Source organism: Vipera ursinii (assembly GCF_947247035.1).
Source record: "Vipera ursinii genome assembly, chromosome: 3".
Taxonomy (NCBI): Eukaryota; Metazoa; Chordata; class Lepidosauria; order Squamata; family Viperidae; genus Vipera; species Vipera ursinii.
Window position 1 is genome coordinate 182,665,929 of NC_139516.1, and position 27,594 is coordinate 182,693,522.

At 40.0% G+C, this 27,594-nt stretch overlaps 1 protein-coding gene across 2 annotated transcripts; it reads left to right on the forward strand.

Moving 5' to 3' along the window:
- On the forward strand, positions 1 to 27,594 carry ZC2HC1A (zinc finger C2HC-type containing 1A). 2 transcript variants are annotated; one of them, XM_083359522.1, is made up of 9 exons: positions 1 to 33; positions 8,123 to 8,199; positions 16,529 to 16,645; positions 17,725 to 17,866; positions 19,158 to 19,306; positions 20,479 to 20,554; positions 22,252 to 22,354; positions 24,904 to 25,014; positions 25,520 to 27,594. In XM_083359522.1, exons 1-9 carry the CDS (start codon positions 18 to 20, stop codon positions 25,689 to 25,691), a joined length of 963 nt encoding a protein of 320 aa, XP_083215648.1. In that variant the 5' UTR covers positions 1 to 17; the 3' UTR covers positions 25,692 to 27,594. The 2 variants fall into 2 exon arrangements, with proteins under 2 accessions (XP_083215648.1, XP_083215649.1); XM_083359523.1 differs by lacking the exon at positions 1 to 33 and adding an exon at positions 403 to 459.

Consider the following 27,594-nt stretch of genomic DNA (forward strand, 5'->3'; position numbering starts at 1 on the left):
CTCTGGCAGGGAGCGCCATGGAAGAGCAGGAGGGTAAGGGCGGGGACTGCGAGAAGAGACGCGGACCCTTCGCTGCTCCAGGCTGCCGGGAAAAGAGAGAGACGCGAGGCCCTCGGGAACGGGGGTGGGGGGGGGGCAGGGGCGACGTGGGGAAAGGTTAGAAGGCGGGAGGACTTTCGATGCCGAAGTCCCTTCCCAGAAGGCGGGAGGAGCCTCTCTTCTCCCGGGAAGGGGCTGAAGAGGAAAGACTGGGGGGAGGGGAGGGGAGGGGGGGGCTCTCCCGAGGGATTTGCATTTCCACCCCCCCCCCGCCAAGGCGGGCCCGCCCGTTTGTTCCTGGGCGTGTCGGCTGGGTGTCTATTCCAGCCGCTGCCCCGTCCCTCCTGCGGAGGATCGGTTAATGCCGGGGCGTTTGGGAGCCCTGCGGTCGTTTGTGAAGACGGGTTGGAGGGATGGCTGGTGAGTTCCAAAACGGGCCTTTCCACCAATGAATGTCATTCATTCCGTATCTTTTTTTCTGAACTCTGCAAGTCAGTCACGCTGAATGAAGCCCGAGGTCAGGTTTTGAACTCCCGAGTGTGCTAATTGGATGATTAACGCAGTTTGTTAGCTACTGCAGCGTTTCCCAACCTTAGGAACTTGAAGATGCGTGGACTTCAACTCCCAGAATTCCCCAGCCAGAATTGAAGTCCACGCATCTTCAAGTTCCTAAGGTTGGGAAACGCTGAGCTACTGCACTCGGGGCACAAGGTAGTCACGGGGTGGGGGTGGGGGGGTTAGGGAACCGCGTGAAAATGGTAAGTGGTTGGTCTGTGAATTCGCTTTTTTTTTTCTTTCTTTGCCTATTTGTAATGTATTTTCAGAAGTGATGCTAGGGAAAGTTGGGGCTAGAACGCCTCGTATGATGAATATTAGCATGGAAATCCTGAGAAGCTTGTTTTTAATGTGAGTACGTATTTGAGCCAGTTGAGGTTTTGTATTCAATTAGGGATGCAAAGTTAAAAAAAAGGGGGGGAGGAGGAGATTTTATTGTCATTTGTGGAAAAGGCCTAAGGTTTACTCTTGGAAAGAGCCCTTTGTTAGTTTTAAAAACCTACCCTATATAGTGGAATTGGGTTTAGCAAAGCTTTCTTACCACATTTAGTCAACAGAATCCTCATTTAATCTTGCTGAAGATGATGACAGCACTATTTGAAGTGCCTTGGCATCTCTGTTGTTCTTTGTGTGGATTGGCTTGAACTGATTTTCTACCTCTTTTATTTCCTAAATGAAAATCAGCAATGCTTTTCTTGTTAATAATGTTTTCTTTATTTTATATGTAGTGCAGAAGAAAGTGTTCTTACTCAGAAAAAAAGCAGTCTGTATAAACTTCTTTTAAATCGTTATTTTGATACACAGGATTACTTTTTAGATAAATTTGTGTTTAAAACTATGTGGACATTTATGCTTATATCTAGTTCTTTGAGCGATAAAATGAATCCCAAATGTGTATCTTCAGTCTAAGTGTGCATGGATGTTAAAATATTTGTACTAAAAGCAGAAATGCATTTTTTATGAATCTGGCATGTTTTACGTTGATTCAATATCAGAGAGTCAAGTCAGATCTAATTTCAGTATTTCTGGGCTTTGAACTGTTTTTTAAAGTATTGAGTTTGACAAGGAAAAGGAATGTTAAACTGATCCCATCATGGCATTACACCAGGTATATCTAACAATGCTGCAAGTCTATGAATTTAATTTGGGACTAATTTAAATCAGAGTTTTCATTTTTTTAATCCCATTTATATCCCATTTATATTTTTAATAGCCTTCTCTTCAGTTCTCTTCAGAACTGTTGATATTAACTATATGCCACTGTATGTAAAGTAGTTGATTAGCAGTGCACCTCTAAACCATATTATGCCATCCAGATGTTTTGTACTGTGCCCATTAACTGCCCAGCAGGGCTGATGACAGTGGAATGTATGAATTGTATTACAAGATAGTTATTGTAATATGTTCTGTTTCTTCCTGAAATTATTGCTGTGATTGTGAAGAATATATATATAATAGTAATTACAGCAGAAGAAACAGAAAGCTGAGCTTGGGTTCAGTATAAGTTTTTGTGTCCACAAGACCATGGATGTCATGAAACATTGTAGTCTAGGACCCTTATCTCATGTTGTGCCAGAGGAGAGAATAAGAAGGCAGATAAGAAAAAAAGAAGATACCATCAAACAGGATGGGTAAATAGAGTGGGCAGAAGCACACCCAAGTGATCTGGGAAGCCCAGGCCCTGTCCTGTCCTAAAGAATAGCTACTGTGTGACAGCCAAAACAACTGGCCAGAGATACAGCTTTGCATATGCAGGCCTGATGTCTTGTACACTCAGAAGATGTGTCACCTTTGAGTGTACTTTCTCCTATTTTGTTTGGAAAATGGTTAAAACCATGAACTTGCCAACTGTTAAAACCATGCGTAAATCCCAGCATTAAAAGGAAGATAGTTTCCTGCTTCCTTTCATTGGGACATCTATCATAACTTAACCTTTGGTGTCTTTGTGAAATAAAATTCGGTATTAATGAAGTTTTAGATTTCTAATATTTAAAAATGGAAGAGTTTGAATGTATTAGAACAGTTGAAGGTGACCAAATTACCATAAGTACTATTAATATAAACCTAAGTCAAGAACATAGAATAGGTATTTTTGGTTTCACAATTGTTTTTATTGCTGGACAAGAACAGATTCTAGTGTGATGTTTTCAGAAAATCCTGTCTACAAAGACTACGAAGCCAAGCAAGCTGGAAACCAAACTCAAGATACCATACTTGAATCTAATTTTTTTGTATACAGTAGTGTTCAGTGCACAACGCTCCTTCCCGCATTGAAAAAACTTTAAATATTTTTTTCAGTCAATGATAACTATATTGTTTATTTATTTCTTTATGGCCACCCACAGAGTTTTGGTCTAGCTCCAGACTTCTCTGTCAGAGTTTATCCTGTGGATTATACAGGTATTTATACAAAAACAAAAATGTTCAGTGCCCAAAGTGTCTGGTCTAAAATGTTCATATCTTAGTAAATTCTAAGCCCCAATCATTTCTTTATATTTGTTTAAAAGGCTGCTGATAAAGTTTGAACAAAGTTATTTACTTAGGAACATTAAATCAGATGCACAGTTATAAAATTAGGGAAATCTAGCTTGACACTTTAGAACTTGAATACATATAACCACTATAACATAGTTGCTAAAAAAGGTTTTATTTACTGTCAATAAAAGTATAATTTCCAAATTCTGATAATAGTGCCACCCAACTACCTTCTCAACAGCCTTGTCTGAAAATGGAAGGTTGGAGGCAGAATAAAAATTCTTAGTCACTTTTGGATGTGGTGATCTTTCTGTCAGCTGTCTGTGCAGGTTTCCTCTGTTGTCTTTTCTTTATTCCGATTAGAAACTAGTCAGTACTTGGAGTAAATGTAAGATACAGAGCTTTCCCATTTCTCCACACATATAAACAGTTGGAACAGTGTTTTGCAGCCTTTACCCTGGTTCCACTGCATTGCCTCTACATACTGCCTGTTGAAATAAGGCTCGACTGCCAGTAAAATTTCACCAAACTTTCTGCAGGGATGCAAATGGCAGCCCAGACTCTACACTGCTCAAGGAAATGTCTTTATGTTAAAAAAAGCAGCCAAACTTCCACCTTTGTTCCATCCCTCTGTGATACATGATTCTATCTGTGTAGCAATTGTTGCACTTAACATTTTGGGTTTTAAAGAGTTTTAAAAAAGGTGTGACCACATCACATCTGTGGGCTAGAAATGGAGTGGAGGAGTCGAGGGTTTTCTTTCCATATTTTGAGAGTCAGTTACATATATTAAGACTTATTCTATAATTTCCCACTTCAAAATGGCAAGAAACTGTACTGTCAGAAAACTTGGAGAGCTGCAAACATGATACTTCAGGGCTGCATGCAGTCTTGCTTCCAGAGACTTACAAGGCTATAAGTGGTACTCAGTCTCTCTATACAACAAATTAATACATAACACAAAGACTGTTTGCATAGTAATGCATGTTATTTTGTATTTCTAAGTATTTGTAGCTTCAACTGTATACTTTTAAAGTAGAATTATAAACCATAGAGCTGTAAGGGACCTTGAGGGTCTTCTAGTCCAACCCACTGCCCAAAGCAGGAGTCCTTATACCATCCAGGTCAAATGCTTGTCCAGTCTTTTCTTGAAAACCTCCAATGAAGGAGCACCCACAACTCTGGGATGTAAGATGGTCCATTGAGTATCTTATGTTGAAATTGGTGAAACTTGAACCTGAAACCTGAGGGCTTGCATCTTACTACAATGGAAATGTAGGCAAAAGAAGCCATGTGATGAGGTTAAATTAGTGTTCACAAAACTATTGCTCATGTTCAACTTGTCCTGTCATCTCTGTATTCTTATGGTGATGCACAGAAAAAGATTGTACTACAGTACAGCAAATATAGTGTGGGGTCAAACTACATAATAATGATAATGATGATAATAATAGTAATAAGAAGAAGAAGAAGTTGGAAGGGATCTTGGAGGTTATCTAGTCCAACCCCCTGCTCAGGCAGGAAACCTTATACCATTTCAGACAAATGGTTCTTAAAAACTTCCAGTGTTGAAGCATTCACAACTTCGGGAGGCTGTTGTTCCACTGATTAATTGTTCTAACCATCAGAAAATTTCTCCTGAGTTCTAGGTTGCTTGTCTCCTTGACTAGTTTCCATCCGTTGCTTCTTGTCCTGCCTTCAGTTGCTTTGGATAATAGCTTGACTTCCTCTTCTTTGTGGCAATCCCTGAGATATTGGAACACAGCTATCATGTCACCCCTCACCCTTCTCTTCATTAGACTAGACATTCCCAATTACAGATTATATAGAATTCTGAGAGCAAAAGGATGTGATGCTGGGATGATCACAACTGTCTGGGAAAAATTATCATTAATCTGGAAATGTCCTAAAAGAAGCATCTGTTTTAAGTTTCACGTACTGTGGATCTCTATCAACAGTTGGCTATGTGTTGCACATCCCTGCTGTAAATAATAATAATACATGGAATCCAATGGTATATTAAGAGTTTTCATGGTGGAATAGAAGGAATTGATTCAAGATTTCTGCACCATGCAGATTTCTTTCAGTTCTACTCCAAGCGGGGAGGGGGGTCCCAATCTTCAGACGAAGAGAATTGAAGTAGAAGGGAGAGAAAAGGCAGTGAATGGGTTTTTGTTACACAGACTACAGTATTACCATTAAAATGTTAGATTCATTTAATTAAGAAATGTTCAGTCACATTACATAGTCAGAGTTTCAGTTGATTGTGTGTTTCTGAATAAAGTATGGCTCTGTATTCGTATCACTTTTCCATATATTGATGGCCACTAATGCTTTCTGGCCTGCCTATGTCATTGTATGTGTTTGCATGATGACTATATTGAGGGGATTAAATGAGAATGTATGCAAGATTTCCAAAATTGTAAGAGATTTTGGTATTCATATGCAAAGTCTTATAAGACTCATCATTTATTACTTTGTGGTACCTATGACAGCCTGTCTTATATTTGTTAAAAGGCCAGTGTGACTTCCTGAACAGGATGGCTTGATTCAAATTTGAAGTTATATTTCCTCATTTAACTCTCAAGTTTTACAACATCCTGAAGTTGGCATATAAGCCATGCTGACCACATGACCATGGAAAATGTCTTCAGACAACTCTGGCTCCCTCAGCCAAGAAATGGAGATGAGCATCAGTGTAGAAAACAAATTGAGTTATGACAAAATGTGTGGTTTTGAGCTTAGGATTGATGAGGTAATGGGGTGAATACATTTACGTTACTTGAATTAAACAAAGAGGCCTTAGAATTCGTTTTGTTGAGCTGTTACTTTTTCAAGTGGCCTTGCTTACCTCTCCTTTTCTGAATCAGCTTTCTTTATGTCTAATTGTTTATGGCTAAGCTCATAGTTTATCTGCCCTTGAGAATGTGCAGATAGAGATGCATATGGATGAAGGCCTTTGAGAAAGTGGGGGAGGAACAGGATCTATTTGTCTACTGAAACACCATTTTTTCCTTTCGGTCAAAAGTGTATCTGATTGATTTCTAACTGAGTCACTGCTTTATTTTCTTTGGAAAAAGATATTTAGAATAGTAGCTTCTGAGTTTGTTCCCACAAACTTCAGTTCAATTCATAAAACCAAACTATTGTGTAATAACAGTTGTCCAATTAAAGATACCTGTTATTAGGTGTCTTAGGTTTGTTCTAATCTGAGGATATATATTCTAATTTGAGGTTCATTTAAAACATTACCTAAGATTCTTTAATGGGTATTCTTTTTCCCACTTCCATTTTTTATGAGGGTGAGGGAGGGTATTCTTAGATCTTATAAGCCAAGAATTGTGTGGTCCCCAAAGATAATTCCTATTATCTCTGCCTTGAACTACTTCAAAGTGCTGGCAGACATGTTATGTTGTGCATTATGAATATAAATATTTGCCTGCTTCCTTTTCTATATGTACATGCAGAAATCTATGGCTGAAAATCTAACTTCGCAAATGTTCTAGCTTCATTTCTAATAGCATTTTAAAAATGTATGTGGTTACATGCAGGTAATATAATTGTGTCTTTTATATTTATGCACATATATCACTATATATGGAAAGATTGTGCTTATAAGACCATTCATGATTTCATTCTTTGTATTACATCATTGAAAAACAAAGGAAATATTTAGCTTCCTAATAGATTACATGTTTTTGGCAAATAAAACTGCAGTCAGTTGGAAATATGCCAACAGCAGTAGGTCAGAGATAGGAGATTGTTGAAAGCAAATACAGTACTGCTGTTCTTCAATCACATGGAAATTGTTGAATATTCTGTAGTACTATCTGTTACCATTATGCCAAAAGAACATAATAGATGCCCCTAGGTTGGTTGAAAATCATTAGTATCAATTAGTTTCTTAAAAGAATAGTGATTTTTATTTGCATAAGTGGTTAACATTGTAAAACATAAGTTTATAAACAATTATTATTTCCTTAATGTTATTTTCAAAATCTAAGAAAAAAGCATATACTCAAGATCCCCTGAATATGAGCAATAACTGTATGAGCTATTTGTTAAATTTTTTTTTTTAGGAATGTAGTGCACCCTGGCAGAACTGAGTAATATCTGCTCAGTTCCACTTTCTTTTTGGGGAAATAACAAATTTCTCTGGAAATCAGCTGTGACTCACAGCTTCTTTGCATTGCCTGGGAAGCTTTGTTTTCTAGTCAAATAAGTTTAATAGAAGAATTTCATTTGATAATGAAACAGTCATTTTAAATCTCCCACAGGAAGGTTTGGATATTGATATTATTAACATTGCTTGGAAATGGTGGTTTTTCTTTTCTCTTTTATTTTTATGGATTTTCCAGTAATCCCAATATAGAATCCAAAACATTATATGTGAATGAGTTACTTTCTCATCCTTTGTTTTGTTGATTATTTAATGCATGAATATTAATACATTTATTATATCTGTTCGCAGTATGACCAGAAAGACTTCAGCACTTTGTGCTTCCAGAATAATTTCATTTTCTTGCTGAGTTTATTTAAAATTACCAAAACATTCTGAATGCTGTGCTATGCTTTGTTTTATATAAAAAAATTATATGGAGTACTATCTACTCCATAATTGAATCATCACTAAATTTTTAGAAAAAGAAAACATATGACATTGTTCTTTTTTTAAATGGAAAGTTGGCAAGCAGAATACAATACAATAAAAGAGTGTCTCTTTCCAGATTATTATTTTTGAATTCCTTAATTTTATCATATAAGTCCTTCAAATTATTTATACACATCTATTTATTATTGATCTACCTCCTACATTCAGGGAATCTTCCCAAGGACTATAAATTTATCATTACTATAGACAAAGCTTGGAAAAGGAAATGTATTATGCTTCCAAGTGAGAAATGCAGAGTATTCCCATGTTTAAAGACCATTTTCTGAATTAAATCTACAAGTTCACAGCTTATTTTAAGTAGGCCAACATATTGTTGTTGGCTAAGAAATATTAAGTAGGATTCTTATTGCCACAACAATTGTATGTATCTTTCTTTTCCAGATTCTGGAAATGCACAACAGCCTGAAGAATTATTACCATGTCGGATTTGTGGAAGGACTTTTTTTCCAACTGCATTAGTAAGTATGAGTATATGAGTATAATGAATTTATTTAAATCAAGATGAGAAATGATAGGAGACCTGGTGGCACAGTGGTTTGAATGCAGTATTGCAGGCTAACTGCCCACAGCCTGGAGTTTGATCCTAACAGAGCTCAAGGTTGACTCAGCCTTCTATCCTTCTGAGGTTGATAAAATGAGGACCCAAACTGTAATATAACATTTGTAAACCAGTTAGAGATGCTGTAAAGCACTGTGGGATGGTATATAAGTCCTAAATCTTATTGCGGTTATATGCTGTTATGTAAAAGGCAGGACATGTCCCCATCATCTTTTTATAGAAGAGCAGAGCTTTTTTTCCTGCCAACCTTAGGCCCATTTTTTATTAAGAAGAAGCTGTAGAAGTTCTCCCTTCTTTTTCCTGTTAGGTATAGACGAGTGGAAAGGTTAAGCAACTGGTTACCTCTGGCCTTGTCAAGAGGCCCAATAATGCAAAAGCCTTTGAGCTGCCAATTTATGCTTTGCAGCATTCCCTCAATAGCAGGAAGACTGCTTGTTCACTTCAATCTGCAGAAAAGTCTCCAGGAGACAAAAACTGCACTTGTGCAGAACCTTGTTGAGCAAAGTTATTTCAATTCCTCCTTTGTGATCTTTTTCACAAGGGCTACTCCATACATGATATTGCAAAAGTGCAGGGAACATCACAAATAATCAAATCCTTTCCCAAACGAAAGACTCCAAGACAGTCGTTATTGCTCCAGCCATATCATCAGGGACCTGATCCAAGGCATCTCTAAAGGGGGGCTGCGAGCTTATTTGTGGGGAAAGTGCCAAGTCTTGTCTGATTCTGTATTTTAGTAGAAGCTCTGGTATTTTCTACCAATTCTTTTGTGTAATTTGAAGGCCCAAGCAAGCTAATGCTTTCTCTTTCATTTATTTGGTCAGTTTTTTGGCCTTCGAATATTGCATTATATAGGCATAATCAACCTCTCACGAGACCCTAAAAGAATGTTCTTCCTTAGTGAATTTCCCCTTCTCTTACCTTGATCCTCACTGCTCTCATCAGCTTCCTTCTTCTTTTTCATGTTTCCATAAGAGCAGCAGGTATAGAAGTAAACATCATGACAGCATGAGGGAGAGGCTTATTATACTGATACATAGTTCAGCATTGTTTAAGTTGAAAATAATCTCTATAATATTGTTTAAAATTAAACCACCATCCTCGTGGTGATAACTGAGAAATTGCCATGTATCAAAATTCACAAGCAAATATCTTGGTAAGTCTCTGTTTTTCCAGACAATGAAACATCCATTTCACTGAAATATTTCCTTAAAGGTTTGTCCCTCCTTTCTCCCTCTATGGTTCATCATATCTGTATTTGTGATTTATGCTACTATTACAGACCTTTGTAGAAGCTCTTCTTGGTGTCATTTGTTGAATTCCTATCAGGAACTTGACATGGAAGATAGGGTTCTTAATAATGGTGACCCTGGCCAGGTGTGTAGAAGAAGAGGTGGTAACTTTCAATCAAGTGAAACATTGGATTTTCTATTTATATAGAGTAATTTAGAATTGGATCCCTATTTTTTGCCCATCTTTTTATAGGACCAATAGATTCATTATTTTAATGACCCAGCTTATTCCTGACTACAGAACTGATTAAAAATAAATAAATGTTGGGTTTTCAGGGTCTTTCTGAATCATATGGAAGTAAGTGTTCAAATAGCTTATTTATAAACCCAATGATCAAGGCAGAAAGTACTATATATATTATTAGCCCCTCAAGTCTTACAGCAGCCTTATAATGGCAGGTTGCCTTGTTAGATTTTGTGGTTCGGGTATTCTTATTGGGGCTGTTCTGGGTTATTTTCTTGCTCCTAGCTGACATTTTGGGGAGTTGGGTTACACCCAAATTGGTAAGGCCTGTTGCAAGTCAGGAGCTTATTTCAGAAGCTGCTAGTATGTATCTTGGCTTCTTCCCTAAAGACAGTTTGAATGTGATATCAGGAGGAATGAGCATTATATTATATTCTAAGAACATGTACTACTAGCAGAGTCACCCAAAGGTATGAAGTCATCTCAGCTCCCCACCTATAGCAACCAAGAGCTTATACAGGTTATAGCCCATAGGAAGATTCTGGAAACAAATGATCTCTTTTAGTGACGATGAAGGTATTTCATGTTGCACAGGAGTAAACCACTTCTGTGTTTTATCAAGGAAATCACAGGAATAGAAAAGGCAGAGAGATTGTCGATACAGTGCCAGATGCTGGGCCACTTGGGTCATATGGCACTAAACATTCTCTTGGGCAAGAGCTGAGGATATTTTGGAATAGCAATGGTGCTTAAGATGTAGCCAAATTAAAGTATAACTGTTTTCTGCTCTGGCCATCACCTTCTAGATATTCTCTCACCAGAGGTGAGATCTGCCCCACACTCCTACTCTTCCAGAAGAGCCTGAAAACCTGGCTATGCCAACTGGCTTGAGGCTCCGACAGAGGCACATTACCTTGGGGGTACCTTATATAAAGTAAATTAATATAATAAATACACAAGTAGTCCTTGACTTAGGACCATATTGTTCTGAACCAGCCCTCTTCTCGCACCCCTAATCAAAAGAAGAGTCTGGAAAGCGTCCAAGACCAAAAGGCTTCTGCCAAGTTTTAATTACACTGTTACAAGAATACAAGAGCTTGACTTCTCAAACGGAAAAGTTGCTTTCAGCAACCAGCCCCTCCCCAAACACTTCTTTTATAGAGAGCTCAGGGCGTGGTCTCCCTGTGCCTCCTCCCGAGGAGTCCCATAGCCTTTCTTTGTTTGTCCCTGCTCGTCTGCCTCCTGCGTCGGGCGTCCTTGAACAGGGCCAGCTGTGGGTCATCATCCTCCGCACTCTCGGGCTCACACAGCTGAGAAGAGGTTCCCGGCTGAGGACTCTGCAAAGTCTCCAAATCATCATCAGCCGGTTCGTTTCCCTCCTCCCCCACATCTGAGTCCTCCGATACATCGGACCCGGCTGTCGGACCCACAGGCTGGCCCTGAGTCACAACACTATCCCGCACCGCAGGGCCCTTCCCCCGGGTCTGCCGATCCGGATGCGGTCGGGATGGGAACTGTTCGTGAAACGCAGTCACCAACGCAGGGGCATGAACGGCGGTCGCGTCTTCCCATGTGAAGTCCTCCGGCCCGTACCCTTTCCACTCGATCAGGTACTGGAAGCGACCTTTCAGCCAGCGGGAATCCCTGATGCTGGCGACCTCGTACTCGGGGGTGCTGTCGCCATCACGAGGTCCTGATGGGGGAGGTTCCGCTTGGCGAAGTGGACAAGCCGGTTGTTCGGGGACCAACAAGGACCGATGGAAGACGGGGGGCACGCGCAGGGAACGTGGCAGAGTTAAACGATAGGCGACCGGGTTGATGACGGCCTCGACTGGGAACGGTCCAAGGTAACGGTGGTCCAACTTCCTCGCCGGCCGAGTGGATGGTAGGTTCCTGGTGGACAGCCAGACCCGATCCCCCACCGATAATGGAGGCGTATCCCTTCTCGACCGATCGGCGAACCTCTTGTAGTCGGCCTTGGCCTTCTCCAGCTGCCGTCGCACCAACCGATGGATCGCCTGTAACTCCGCCATGAATTCGTTCGCTGCCGGCTCCGGTGAGTCCACGGGAGAAAGGGGGAAAAACCGAGGGTGATAACCCACATTGGCCAAGAACGGTGTCATCTGCGTGGAGGTGTGCTGCGAGTTGTTAAAGGCAAACTCGGCTATGGCCAAATAGTCCACCCAATTGTCCTGCTGCAGGTTAACGTAGCAGCGCAGATACTGCTCCAAAATGCCGATGACCTTCTCGGTACCCCCGTCGGTCTGAGGATGATGCGCGGACGAGAGGCAAACCTTAATGTCCAACGCCCGCATCAACTCCTGCCAGAAGCGGGCTGTAAACTGGGCCCCCCTATCGGAGACGACTCTATCGGGAAGGCCGTGCAGCCGGAACACCTGTTGGATGAACATGCGACTAGTGGCGCGAGCTGACGGTAAGCCGCGACAGGGGATGAAGTGCGCCATCTTGGTCAACATGTCCACCACCACAAACACTGTCGTGAAGCCGGAGGATGGGGGTAGATCCGTCAGAAAGTCCATGGACACAGCCCCCCAGGGTCTCTTGGGCGTTGGCAAAGGCTGCAGTAAACCAGGCGGGGCCCCTGTCGCTGACTTGGCCTGCCTGCATGGGACGCAGGAGGTGACATAAGACTGGACATCGTGTCGGACTCGGGGCCATCAGAATGTACGGGAGACCAGGTTCAGAGTCTTGAACAGGCCAAAATGCCCCGCAGCCGGGTTATCATGACATTGGCTGAGGACGAGTCCCCTGAGTGGCCCTCCTGGAACATAGAGCCGGTCACGATAATACAGGAGTCCATCCGTGACCGACCAAGGCGAATCTGGCCCCACCTCTTCCTTCCGCTGAGCCACCCACGCCTCCTGCTGCTGCGCCTCCCGGATCCGAGCCCGTATATCCACCGGCTCCCGCACCGCAGCAAAAGACTCGACGGGGATCACGGTCCTGGGCGGAAGCTTGTCTTCCACTCGGGTGTACTCGGGCTTCCTGGACAGAGCATCCGCTCTCTGGTTGTGCCCGCTTGGTATGTACCGCACCCGGAAGTCAAACCTCGCAAAGAAGAGGGACCACCGGATCTGGCGTTGGTTCAAATTCCGAGCGGTCTGCAGGCTTTCCAGATTCTTGTGGTCCGTCCGGACCTCGATTTGATGCCGCGCCCCCTCCAGATGATGCCTCCAAGCCTCGAACGCCGCCTTGATGGCCAGCAGCTCCTTCTCCCAGATGGTATAGTTGCGCTCCGAGGGATTCAATTTCCGTGAGTGATACGCGCAAGGGAAAAGGGTACCGTTGGGCGTCGCTGCCTGGAGTAACACGGCCCCAATGGCAATGTCGGAGGCGTCCGCCTCCACGACAAACGGCCGTTGCGGGTCAGGATGCTTCAAGATGGGCTCCTTCATGAAGGCGTCCTTCAAAGCTTGGAACGCCTGTTGTTCGGGGGCGTTCCACTGGAACCGAGTCTTCTTCTGCAGGAGCCGGGTGAGGGGGGCTGTCAAGGCAGCAAAGCCAGGGATGAATGTTCGATAGTAGTTGGCAAATCCAAGAAGTCGCTGAATATCCTTCACGCGACGCGGGGGTTGCCAACTCTGCAACGACTCAACTTTACTCGGTTCCATGGCGATGCCCTCAGGAGAAATGCAGTGACCCAAGAAATCAATGGTCACCTGGTAGAACTGGCACTTCTCCAACTTGGCAAACAGCCGATGTTTCCGGAGGCGCTGCAGGACCTGACGGAGATGCTGATGATGCGCTTCACGCGACGGGGAGTAAATCAGGATGTCGTCCAGGTAAATCACAACAAACTGGTCCAACAGATCCCGAAAGATGTCATTCATAAAATGCTGAAACACAGCGGGGGCGTTGGTCAGGCCAAACGGCATCACCGTGTACTCGAAATGTCCATAGCGAGTACCAAACGCCGTCTTCCACTCATCACCCGGCCGAACCCTGACGAGGTTGTAAGCTCCACGCAGGTCCAGTTTCGTGAAGATCTTAGCCTCCCGGAGTCGGTCCAAGAGCTCGGGGATGAGGGGCAGCGGGTAGCGGTTACGCACCGTGATAGCGTTGAGTTTCCGGTAGTCACAGCAAAGCCGTAACTCGCCCGACTTCTTTTTGACGAAGAGCACGGGCGCAGACACTGGCGAGGACGAGGGCCGGATGAAACCACGAGCCAAGTTCTTCGTCAGGAAGTCCCGCAATGCAGCCAACTCGGGCTCCGACATGGAGTACAAACGCCCCACTGGGAGAGGCGCATCAGGGACTAGGTCAATGGAGCAGTCGTAGGGCCTGTGCGGGGGTAATTGGTCCGCCTCTGACTCGCTGAACACGTCAGCAAAGTCGGACAGTTCGGGAGGCAAGGAAACCCCTGGGGAACCCTCCACCTGGCCGGCACAGATATGGCAGGTATGGTCCACGCACTGCAAACTTGGGAAGGTGACCAAGTTCTGAGACCAATAGATCTGTGGATCATGCGCCCGGAGCCACGCCAGTCCCAAGACCACGGGGAAGTGCAGATCCGAAGTGACGTAGAACTGAATGGCCTCCACATGGGTACTGATGGCCATACACACGGGTTGCGTGGCGGCCGTGATAGGCCCGGACAGGAGCACTCGACCATCGATGGTCTCCACAAGCATGGGCGGATCCACTGGACACTGGGGAACAGCCCATTTGGCCACAAAGGCCGAATCCATAAAGTTAGTGGTAGCCCCAGAGTCAATTAAGGCATGGACCGGAATCCCCTCTGGCTTGCCAGGAAGGATCAGACGTGCCTCCAAAATCAAATGCCGTGGAGGTTCACAGGCACCGTCGGAACAACGTCGCTCGGTGTGGATGTTGTGGGTCGCCCGATCTTTCACACCGTCTAGATCGGGCTCGGGCCGTTTCCCGATAGCAAAGCAGGGGACTTTCTCGGGGCAGGCTTGGTCACTGACGCCCGCTGACGCTTCTTCGGGCAAGAAGCAGCCAAATGTCCAGGGTCCCCACAGTAAAAACACAACCCCTCCGATCGTCGTCTGTCCATTTCCGTCACCGATAGACGGGACCTGGCGGCACCCAGCTCCATTGGCTCCTCCCTCTGGACTGGGGGCTCACGCACAACAGGGGCGGCAGGGGTCTGTGGGGTGGCACGGCGACTCTTACGCTGCTGCAGCCGGGCATCGATCCGCAGACAAAGATGGATCAGCCCATTCAGGTCTGAGGGAATGTCCACGCGGGCCAGCTCATCCAACATCTCCTCTGACAAGCCATCCTGAAAGGCATCCACGAGCGCAGCCTCATTCCAGGCGGAATCCTGGCTAAGCAGCCGGAAATCGCTGATATAGGCCTGTAGAGGGCGCTGACCCTGCCTCAAAGCTTTCAGGCGTCGGGTGGCCGTCTGCGCCTTAATCGGGTCCTCGTACATGAGGCGCATATGGTCACAAAACCCCCCAAAGTTATCCAACAAAGGGCTAGGCTGTGCCAACAGAGGCGTGCCCCAACGAGCTGCATCTCCCGACAGAAGGCTCAATACGAATCCCACCTTATCTCGGTCAGTGGGGAAATCAGCTGCTCTCACGCTGATATAAAGCTGGCATTGTCCCAGGAAGGCAGGAAACAGTTCTGGTTTACCAGCAAATTTATCCGGCATAGCTATCTGACATTTCCTCCTGGGTGGGGGGGCAGCATGTACCTGAGCCTGCAGTTGTGCCACCTGAGTGGCCAGCAAGGTGAGTTGCTGGTTGAGCTGGGCATTCTCGGCAAGAAGCTGCTCCATCGTAGTATTAAGGGGTGGGTGGCTGAAAGCAAACTGTTCTGAACCAGCCCTCTTCTCGCACCCCTAATCAAAAGAAGAGTCTGGAAAGCGTCCAAGACCAAAAGGCTTCTGCCAAGTTTTAATTACACTGTTACAAGAATACAAGAGCTTGACTTCTCAAACGGAAAAGTTGCTTTCAGCAACCAGCCCCTCCCCAAACACTTCTTTTATAGAGAGCTCAGGGCGTGGTCTCCCTGTGCCTCCTCCCGAGGAGTCCCATAGCCTTTCTTTGTTTGTCCCTGCTCGTCTGCCTCCTGCGTCGGGCGTCCTTGAACAGGGCCAGCTGTGGGTCATCATCCTCCGCACTCTCGGGCTCACACAGCTGAGAAGAGGTTCCCGGCTGAGGACTCTGCAAAGTCTCCAAATCATCATCAGCCGGTTCGTTTCCCTCCTCCCCCACATCTGAGTCCTCCGATACATCGGACCCGGCTGTCGGACCCACAGGCTGGCCCTGAGTCACAACACATATGTTTAATCGTAGTTTGGAGTTACAACGGTGCTGAAAAAAGTTATGACCGGTCCTTAAAATTAGAATCATCACATTATCCTTGCTGTCATATGGTTATGATTTGGGCACTTGACAACTAGCTTGTGTTTATGACGCAGCGTCCCACAATCATATGATTGTGGCTTAGGACCTTTCAAGCTGGTTTCTGACAAGCAATGTCAACGCAGGAAAGCTGGATCTACTTAACAACTATGGTGATTTGCTTATTGATCATGGTAAAAACGGTAATAGAATCAGGTCTGATCATATGATGATTTGCTTAATGACCACATTGCTTATCAACCAAAATTCTGGTCCAATTAAGGATGTAAGTTAAGGACTTCCTGTAAGCTTTATCTCCTGGGGTCTTTGCTTCTCTTTCACGACAGGGAGCTAATAATGAATTTAAAAAATCCAAATATAAATATTCAACTTTTAAAAACTTTCATTTCACAGAAAAAGCATGCTCCCATTTGCCAAAAAACTGCTGCTAAAAGAAGAAAAGCATTTGACTCTAGCAGACAGAGAGCAGAGGGAACTGATATTTCCACAGTAAAACCCATGAAACCACGGGTAAGTACATAAATACTGAAATGTAGTTATTATTTTTTAAAAAATATATGTAATATTGGTTGCAAATATGTTATGAGCATTTAGGAACTTATTCAAAGTGGTGTACTCATTTATTTTTTCTTTGATTAAGGAACTCAAAATCAAATCAAATCAACTCTTAATTGTTTTAAGAATACTGCTTGTATAATACTTCTTTTGTCTTGGCCTTATCTTTATCATCAAATCAAAACGCTGATTTCAGATTTCATATTGTATGGGTTTGAAAATGTATATTATTAGGAATACCATGGCAATAGGCTAGATTTAGAAGGTAGAAGCAAATTTATAAAGTACTTGCAAGAAAATTAAAAACACATGATGTGTTCATTGACTTAACGAGATGACAAGCTTGACTAGAAGGAGATTGTACTATTTTCCACACTACAGAAGCTATTATATGAGCTGACAGTCGTGAAGAATTGCAGCCAATAATGAAAATTAGAACAGGGTTATATGACGCTATGAACAATGCAAGACTTTGGCATTTGATTTTCTGTGATAAGGTTTTTTTTAAAGATAATTGAAAAAAAGCAGATAATATAATTGTGTTCTATTGAATAATGCTGCCTCTCAGAAACTTAACTTTCTCTGTAAGAGAAAGATACAAAACACATAATTCTACTAGATATATTTTGTTGGTGTTGGGCAGATCTAATGCTTTAATTTAATATAGTTGTGTATTCCTATATCAGCAGTTATATAATGTCTCTTAATGACAACAGGGAAAATACAACAAGCATTCAGAAGAATAGGAAGTGATTAAGAAAAGGAAGTGATTATAAGCAGACATTGTTCTTACCTGGAGTTCAGCTTGCATGGAATATTAAATTTACTTTTTATTTGCCTACTTTTCTTTCATAACTGCTATCACAGTACTTTTCTCAAAGAGTAAGTGTAGTTTTGCAAATAGCCTCCTTAAAAATAATACATTATTTTTATTTAGCTGGTATCATTTAGATTATTGCACAGGTACTGAGTACAAGAGAAATCACACGCTTTACTTTGCAAAACTATGTCTGCTGTCTGTGTTGTCTCCTTAGCCAGAACCTCCAAAGAAACCATCAAACTGGAGACGAAAGCATGAGGAGCTTATAGCAGCTATAAGAGCAGCCAAAGGAGTAGATCAGGTTCTTAAAGAAGGTGGAAAATTGCCACCACCACCACCTCCTTCTTATGATCCTGGTATGTAACTTGAATTTGAGATATGTATACATTTTAGCATATGTTCGTGCAGTATTATTTTTGAATAATTACATAGCTCTATCAATCTTACTTGATCACCGTGCTTGTTTAGGACAGGTATCTATATCTGAAATACTTTATATCTGATTTTTTTTTATTCAGAGAGTAAGTCTTAAGTATTACTAGATAATTGGGGAAAATATTAAATTCTACCCATCATGTCTGTTCTGTATATCTGTCTTATTTATGTACAAAACTTTAATTATATATAATATATCTGATACCATGATTCTTTTTTTATCTTCACACAAAGTTCCATTACTGAATCATTTCTAAATTATTATATAGGAAATGCACATTTACATCAGCAGAAAGTGTCCTGAGTCACTGATGCCTTGATTATTTGTCATTGATTATTTTGCAGAGGTTTCGTACTAAAACCTTTTAGACCTGGAATTGGAAAGGAACCAACAGTTAATAGGAACGATTTAACTTGCTTTACCACACTTCCCCATGTGTGATCACAAATAAGGCCTTATTCAAATTAATTGTCCTAGGAAAGGAATTCAGGCAGCTAACTGTTCCATTGAGCTAAAGCCAGCCATCAGCCAATACGTTTTCCCTCGTCCCATACACACATGGGAGTCCTATATTGTATGAAACTAAAGCTGTTGTAAAAATTATGTGGTTGCAAAAATATTGGTACCATTCCCTCACAACACTTTGCAGGCATTTCTGTAATTGGAACAGAGGAAACTGAACTACCAAGAACTTTTTATTTCTTTGCAAACAGATAGATGGACACAGGTTGTATTAATATATGTATGTGTGTATGTATATATGTATGTACCGTATGTGGAAAGTTGTTAGCATACATGGAATAGAGGTGAATGGATATCTCAGTGGGTGGGATGTAGTTAGAATCTGTTCTTTTAAAGAGTTCTGTTGCTTGGAAGAGAACTGATTGGTTCCCTGCTTAGTCTCAGCATTTTGAAATAAGATTCATAGATCTGGAAATTGTGACGGTAGACAAAAATACAGTGAAAACATTTTTTTAACCTAGGTGGTTAAGAGAAAATAATGGAGTGCTCCAGTAACTTGATAATTTATATATATTCTAGAGATTGATGTACATACATACATATGGAAATAACTGTCATAAATGTTATTGACATGAGGGCATTAATTCTAAGTTTATCATGAGACCAAAATTGTGTTGGAATTGAGAGAATGAAGTAATGAATACCCATTTGTTATATATCTGTATTGCATAAATTTCTGTTGAATATAGATTATATTCAGTGCCCATACTGCCAGAGACGATTTAATGAAAATGCAGCTGATCGACATATCAATTTCTGCAAAGAACAGGCAGCACGTATTGCCAATAAAGGGAAAGTGGTTAGTGAAGTTAAAGGGAAGCCTCCTGCTAGACAACAGGTAAATAAATTTACTATCCATCATTTCATTCTTTTCATTTTACTGCTTTACTAAATTTAGCATGCTTTAAAAACAGACTTGTTTTAAAATAAGTCAAAACTTGAAAGTTCTATTTCTTTTGAATATTTAAGAAACAACAACAATCTGACAAAATCTGGGAAGGAGCTAAGAAACCAGGACTAATTAATACAGAACTCATACACATTGCTTTTTATAAGCCTTTGTGAGAAGTTGAACATTACAGATAGGCTATTATTTTAATCTATGTTAGCTGTTTCATTGAAGAAATAAAAAGGCAAACAAATTTTAAAGTGTAATCACTTTGTCTCAAATCATTTTCCAAAGGTACCCTGTTTGCTGTGAAGTACTTTCAGGGTCCTCTTTATTATGTAGATTATGTCAGAGTATTTAGTCACATAAATAATTTACCTACAAGTAGTCTTATTTTCCATGAATTTATACAAATTCTCATTTGTTGTTATCCATGTTCATGGCTGTCACAGCATCCTTACAGTAGAAGACTCCATAATTTAATCAGGAGAATTTTTTAATTTCATCAATACCTATACTTGCACTAAGTTTAAAGTTATTTCCATCCTTCAGAGGGGGATAGTAAGAAACAAAGGTTAGCCAATCCAATCCATACATTCAATATGTAGTCCAATATCAATTTTACTTTACGCTTAATTCTATTACATAGAATTAATATAAATTTAGTGTGGAAGCCCATTGTTCAGTGTTAGTGCTCACGCTTTACATATTTGTCATTTGGGAGGGAAGGAAGGAAGGGCTACTCTTTTTTGAGATCTTGTGGAACTACTGCCACAGTGTTCTACAACCATTAGAGTCTATGGTTCTCTATATGTGTTGAACTTAACTCCTGGACACTATGACCATTGTTCTGTGGTTCAATTGATATGTTTTAGCAGCAAATAATGCACAGGTCATACTGGTTTATTCTTGTTATATTGCAGTACCTTCTTCCTCTTTGTTGGAAGTGATCATGCTTATTTAAAACAAAGTAACATGCTTTAATTGTAATATATAAAAAGGATAGGCAGTCTGCCTTAAATATGAGGCACTAGAAAAGTAACACTGAATCGGCATGATTGTGGAAGGTTATTTAACCTGTTAAATTACTAGCTTAATGGATATCATATTTGTTATTTCAGTACAAGACACCAACAGTTAAGAAGATACCTTCTGCAGGGATAACATCACCAGCCTTATCACGCTTACCACAACCAAGTAATGGACATGTGTGCATGTGTGTGTGTGTGTTTTCTTTGTCTGGAATTTTATAATTAGGCATTCACTTGTAGCTCATTAAGCAGAGGGAATTTAAAACTTAAGACAGATTTAGCCTAAGCTGCTAGAAGTTAGGATAGATGGTGCTGATCCAGATGAACCTATAATAGGAGCTGTGACCAGGGGGGCTTTTGCTCAGGTTCACCTGGTGCGCCAGTTGCGACCCTACCTGGACCGAGATGCCCTACGCACAGTCACTCATGTGCTCGTGACCTCCCGTTTAGACTACTGCAATGCTCTCTACATGGGGCTGCCCTTGAGGACCACTCGGAGGCTTCAGCTGGTGCAGAATGCGGCCGCGCGAGTTGTGATGGGGGTTTCCCGATACTTCCATGCAACACCTCTACTCCGCAAGCTGCATTGGCTTCCGGCTGCCCTCCGGGTGAGATTCAAGGTGCTGGTAATGACCTATAAAGCCCTAAATGGCTTGGGTCCAGGATATCTGAGGGAACACCTGCTGCCGGCATCAAGTTCCCTTCGTCCAGTGCGCTCCCACAGGGAGGGACTTCTCAGGGTGCCGCCGGTAAAAGATTGCCGGTGGGTAACACCCAGGGGGAGGCCCTTCTCAGTGGGTGCGCCTGCCCTCTGGAACCAGCTGCCCATGGAGCTTAGGACTGCCCCCGACCTCCATTCATTCCGCCGGGACCTGAAGACCTGTCTCTTCGAGCTCTCTGGCTCAGGCTGAGAATTTTAATTTTAATCGGGGGTTTTTACTTTTTCAGGGACTGTTGTAATTATTTTTAATTGTTTTTAACTTTTGTATTTCTTGTTTTAAATACCCTGTAAACCGCCCTGAGTCCTGCGGGAAAGGGCGGTATATAAATGCAATAAAATAAAATAAATAAATAATATGCAGAATGTGGATGAAGTTCTGATCATATGTATGAGGTAATTATATGCCATAATAAACCTTTTAAGTTCTTCTCTGCAACCACAACTTAACAATTAAAATGACAATTTCAAGATGTATTTTTAAAAACTGAGATGAATAATTTCAAAAGCAATTGTGCTGTTTTCAGTGTCTTGCTCCATAAGATTCTTAGGAGATGAATTAACAAGTGACATGAATAGTCACTGCTACATTGATGTCTTGATTACCTCCTTATCTTTCATTGCTTCTTCTGGCTTGTTAATACTATAGAAGAAAATAGATAGCCATTGAAATCTTATTTCTAATCTTGTATAAAAGAGTAAGACAAGAGTCTTATTTTTCAATGCCATTTAAAATATTTTAAAATAAGACTTATGACTTAATATTGCTTTTTATTTCTGAATAAAGTGAGTCACAGTGGGGGAACAGTGGTGGTCTGAAATCCAGATCCATCTAAAGACTACTGCTAAATTGTAATTCTTCATGTGAAACAAATAGAGCATTAAAACATCTATAGATTGAGAGGAAATACTTTTGATTAAATTACAATTAAGTTAGATCAGATTTGGCATTATCCTGAGTATCAACTTGATTTTCTTGGACTCCTTCTCAACTTTTTGAGGTATGATTGTATTATACGTGTTAGTCTGTTGGCAATTTTTGTATTAGGCTTTGCACTGAGGTCTTTGACTGCATAAAAATATGGAAATGTGAAAAGTCAGTCTTGTAGTGAAAGAAACACTGTTTTTCATATTTTCATGACAAGGTTCCTCTGCAAATAAAACACTGTCTCCAGGTGGACAAGTGGGAAACAAAATCCAGAATTCTCCAGCTCATAAAAATGTAATGAAAGCGAGTCCACAAATAGGGTAAGTATATTCTTAAAAGAAATGTGCCAATTAGTTGCTGAAAGTTTCTAGAACTATACTTGACCTGCTCTCATTTCCATGGAAATCTGATAATGTAATCAAAGTCCAACTAGTCTGCATTCCTTGATGAGAATATTAGAGGAAATGGAATGTTGAGTGTTCCTTTCAATGAATTATAGTCATACATTAAATGATAGTTGCCATTTAAGTGGCAGTGAGAATTCTGAAAGCAAAAGTGACTCAGGATATGGCTTGATGAGTCCATGTGGTTGTCTTAACCACATTTTCCATATCTCAAAATATGACTTAAAGCTGTTTTGGGTTATAGATAATTAAATATCTTACCCTTAGAAAGGTCTCCTACTCTTATTCCATTCTTAAGCTCTCTCCCTCAGAGCCAAAAATTGGTCACACCACTTCTAATGATATCATCAGTCACTATTTGGTTTCCTTCAGAACCTGGGGAAGCTGAATTGTAGCCCTCTACCTCTTAGGAATTCTGCAACCTTTAAAGTAAATAGAAAGTATTTTATTTATTGGGTCATCCACTCTGCTGTATTTCTGTGGTTTGCAACCAAGCCTGTTTTTATTTAAATAGTCTATATTTTATTATTTATTATTATCTTATTTAAATTTTTATTTAAATAGACTATATCAAAATGACAGAACAATTGATCAGTGGAACAACTTGCCTCCAGAAGTTGTGAATGCTCCAACACTGGAAGTTTTTAAGACGAGACTGGACAACCATTTGTCTGAAATGGTATTAGGTTTCCTGCCTGAGCGGGGGGGTGGTGGTTTGAACTAGAAGACCTCAAAGGTCGTTTCCAACTTTTTATTATTGTTGTTGTTGTTAAATGTCTTATAAATGTATCAGTTCTAATGAATTAAGGTTGTAAATGGATTCCAACTATGAATAATTTGTAAATGGTTTGCTATTGAATATTCTTTATAAGCCTGAGATAACATTTCTCTGTGACACCATTGGCTGTGTTAATGCATATAAAATTACAAGTGATTTTCATTACAAGTTGGATGAAATGATTTTAAGAGATTTAATGGTGTCAGTTGTTTGGTATCACCTGTCTTTTAGGCACCTGCAGCACACCTTAGGAGTGATTAAATTTTAAATTACCGTAATTCCTGCTATTTCTTGTACCATTCCATATTATAGCTTGTGCAATTTTTCAGCAACATAACATTTTCAGGGCAAGAGAAGATCTCCATCTATCTGTTGTGAGGGGCAGGTAGAGGAGAAAGCCTATCCACTTTTTCAGGTTACAGCCCCAAATATTTCATTTATAAGTGCAGCTATCATTTTAAAACAGATTGAGCTCTGATATTTTGCTTGGCTCTGCTTGGTAACCCTTGCAGTATCTTTTTAATGCTTTCTCACCTGTGGTGGTATTATAGTTTTGAACTTTTTGAATAAAGAAATTTTGAGCCTCTTGATTGTCCTCCTATTTCTTTTACCAGCTTGGTGGTGTTTTCTCCTTTGAAATAAAATATTTGATTGTGTTAAACTACTGGATAATAAATTGAATAGTAAAATAGTTTCTCCTTATCCTCTAGATGGCAACATTTAGCTTCTGTACAACAAGTGGTTAATGCTATCAAAACAGGAAATTTGAAGATGGTGATAAATAATTTTAGTTTGGATAAATTCCAGTTGTTCTGTCTTGTTGAGATAGATTGTTGAGTGAGACAGATGATGCTTTTAATGCTCAACTATTTTTTTAATCTCTCAAACTTTGTTTTGGGTTTTCTGTGTTTCTTGAGTAATTTGATACTTAATATTTTTATGCTACAACTAAAAGTGTTGATAAGCAAAGAACTTGATTTATATTAAATAGCATAAGAGTATGATTCTTCATTTTTGAAAAAGACTTAACTCATGGGTGTCAAACTCACCGTGTCACGTGACATGTCGTGACGTGTCCTAACTTTTTTTGCACTGCCGGAGCTGGGGTGGGCACGGCATCTGTATGATGCAACCGGCCCGTGGGCAAGCAGTTTGACACCTCTGCACTAAATGAACAATTACATTGCAATGATATAAAATGACAATGCCAGAAAAGTGGATAGCGATTCTGCAAATTTTATTTAGCAAACTATTGCATTAATACTAGCAACAGTGATTGTTTCTTAAACATTATCAATTAGTGCCAGGCACTTTACATTTTGTCATTGTGATGATAAACTCTTGATTTAATGGACAAAATCTGCTGGTGAACAGGGATGTATGCTGGGACATTAGAAGCAGCTGAGAGAAGGCAAAAAGAGAGAAGGAAGGGAAGACTGGAAAGAATGGGATGGACAGGACAAGGGGATTTGCTATGCTGTAATATCTACAGCAGCTATATATTGGGAGACACTGAAAAGATCACTGGAGTAATTAGGCAGATCAATGGAATATGCTGTGCCAGAATTTGATACAGGAAAATGAATGCATCTAATCAAGGTTTGCCATACTTGTTAGGTTTAGTATAAACCTAAATTCTGGATAATTTTAAATTTGCATAATTCATTTAATAATAATATCTTTTAAGGGGGCCCATGAAACCACGGATGGGAGCATCTACTAATATGACACGAAGCACTGGTCCAGGTATGATGGCAAACAAAAGAAAAGCATTTGGTACTGAAACCTATTCAACCAGGTAAATTATATTTGAACATTTTGACTTTAATTAAAATGAAGTAATTGGCAGATGAAAGAAAAGGGTAAAAGTGAAAATACAGAGAAAGGCATAAAGGGGTCAGGTTTTTTTTGTTGTTTAAAATAATGAAATTGAACCATTTCTTGGTGAAATGAACATCTTGCACTGCAAGTAAAAAATTCTAATCTACTCCACATAGATGTGGAACCAGACTTAAACTAGTCAAGTTTTTTGGAAAGTCATTTTCCCCCCCATAGCTTCAGAGCCTTACTGAAATTAAAGGTGTTCATGTTCCTAATGGTCAAACTAGACATCCCACAGGAGAATTGGGATTATAGTGTAAGCTTATTTTGGGGAAATTGTTCACTTGGATTAAAAATCCATATATTCATTCTCTATTACTAAAAAAGGAAGTAATATTTTAGAGATCACTGAAATATATGTTTCTTTGCCTAATCTTTGCTGTGTTTATTATTTTTAATTTTTAATGCTTGACATACTGTAGAGCTGGATTCGACAGTGGAGACTGTTCATCTGTCAATGGAGGAAGTTCAAAAAGCAGCGAGGGAAATTCTCTTACACAGTTACCAAAATTCTGTTATGAATGTGGTACCAAATATCCAATTGAATCTGCAAAATACTGCTGTGAATGTGGCGTTCGAAGAATGGTTTTGTGAATACACTTGTAATGTAAAATGATAGATTTCTTGCTAAGGCTGTATGAATATCTCTGCTACACTCCCACCAGGATGTGCGCTAAGATACTATACTAATGTTCTGGGCAGTTATTTTTTGTTGTGAAATAATATATATAGATATATAAATATATTGTATATAAATGGTATGATACCTAAAACTGTGGCATTCAAGATAGTGTACTTGAAATATTGTTGGAGAATATTTAATGGATCAAAAGTTTAACTCAAGCGCTAAGGGTTTTTGTATTATATATATATTAATGTTCTTATTCATTTGCAGTATTTGCCCTGAATCATTTGGTCTAAAGAACATGTTCCAGTAGAAAATATGTTATATATGGAAATATTGATACTTGGTTGATAACCTAGGTAATAGCTTGTTGGTTGACAGTCATAAATTTTATTGTTTGAATACTTTTAATGCAAGTTGAAATTACTAGTTTCATATGTATGTTAACTAATTGGCATTTTACCCTTTTTCTTGTTCCAAAAAGTTATAACAAGTTTTTGTGCACAGATATTTTTCTATGTGAAAAACGTCTCACGTGTTTCATACAAAAAGACTGAGTTGCTAATAAATTACCAAATATAATTTAATCATGTTTTTAGGATCAACTTCTTTTCCTGAAAAACAGGGCTGTGTTAAATTTTAAGAGCTTGGCCAACATGGCCTAAGTTAATTTCCCACTTGATTGACTGTAATGTATCAACAAAAAAAACATTGGATATTTTATAATAATTATGACACACTATAGTTTCAGAAAAATGATAACTCAATCATGAATTTTCTTCTTCCTATTACTTTGGTTTGAGAGTGTCTTTACTATTATAATTTCTTACAGTCTTCTCAAAACACTCAACTACATTAGTATTAAGTTACTATTTTTAGTAAGTCTCCATTTTCAGAGTAATTTTTTATCACAAAAACATTTATTTGTGCATTTCCCCAAATCCATTTTTTATTTAATATCGCTATTTCTATGTCTCTAATTTTCTAAATTTAGTAACAATATAAGTGAAACATGTCAATTTGCAATTTTTACCTTAGTGATGTAGGATTGTTGCTTTATTTTAAATGCTACAGTATCTTTATTCTAGTCAAAACCTGCTTGCTATGACAGATGACAATTAAACATGCATTTGAACAAGATTTGTCCCCATTTTTCAGTATATTGGCTAATGGCAAACTGCAATTTTTAAAGAAAACAACAGGTTAATTGGTATAGAATTGTATTTATATCTTAGAATTCTCTTTAAAAAGCATTCATAAATGTAGTCTAATTTTGTATTGTTACCTAATTTTATGTGTATTAGTGAAAATCAATTTTTAATATCTTAATGTCGATTAGCATTTTTGTTTTTTTAAACATACGCTGGTATGGTGGAGCTTACATTATAAAAATTCAGAATGCACTTCAGTTCTTCCTTGGTCTATTGGAACTTTGTGGATTCTACTCTGCTTTGCCTATTAACTGTTAGTGTAACTTAATATGCGTCTTAATCACTAAAGAACCCACATTTTTTCTATAAAACTTTTCACATGTTCCTGCAGGTGCTTTATTACATCTTATTATTGCATCTGTTTGATATGCTTAATATAATGAATCCGGTCTTTGTAACAAAGCAATACTCTAATTTCTACTAAATAGTTACGTGAGCATTATTCTGATTAGGTACATTTTGTTTTCCTAAATGTTCTTTTAAGAACAAAAGCATTATATAAATGCTTGTTCTATGTTACCTAGAATTTTGTTAATAAAACTTTTATTGTGTATATAATTGTTATATCTTAAAGAATGTCTCTATTGGTAGTAAAAGCTATTAGGAAATAAAGTTATTAGGTGAGATTTCCTAAAAATTGAAAATAAAACATAATTATAAA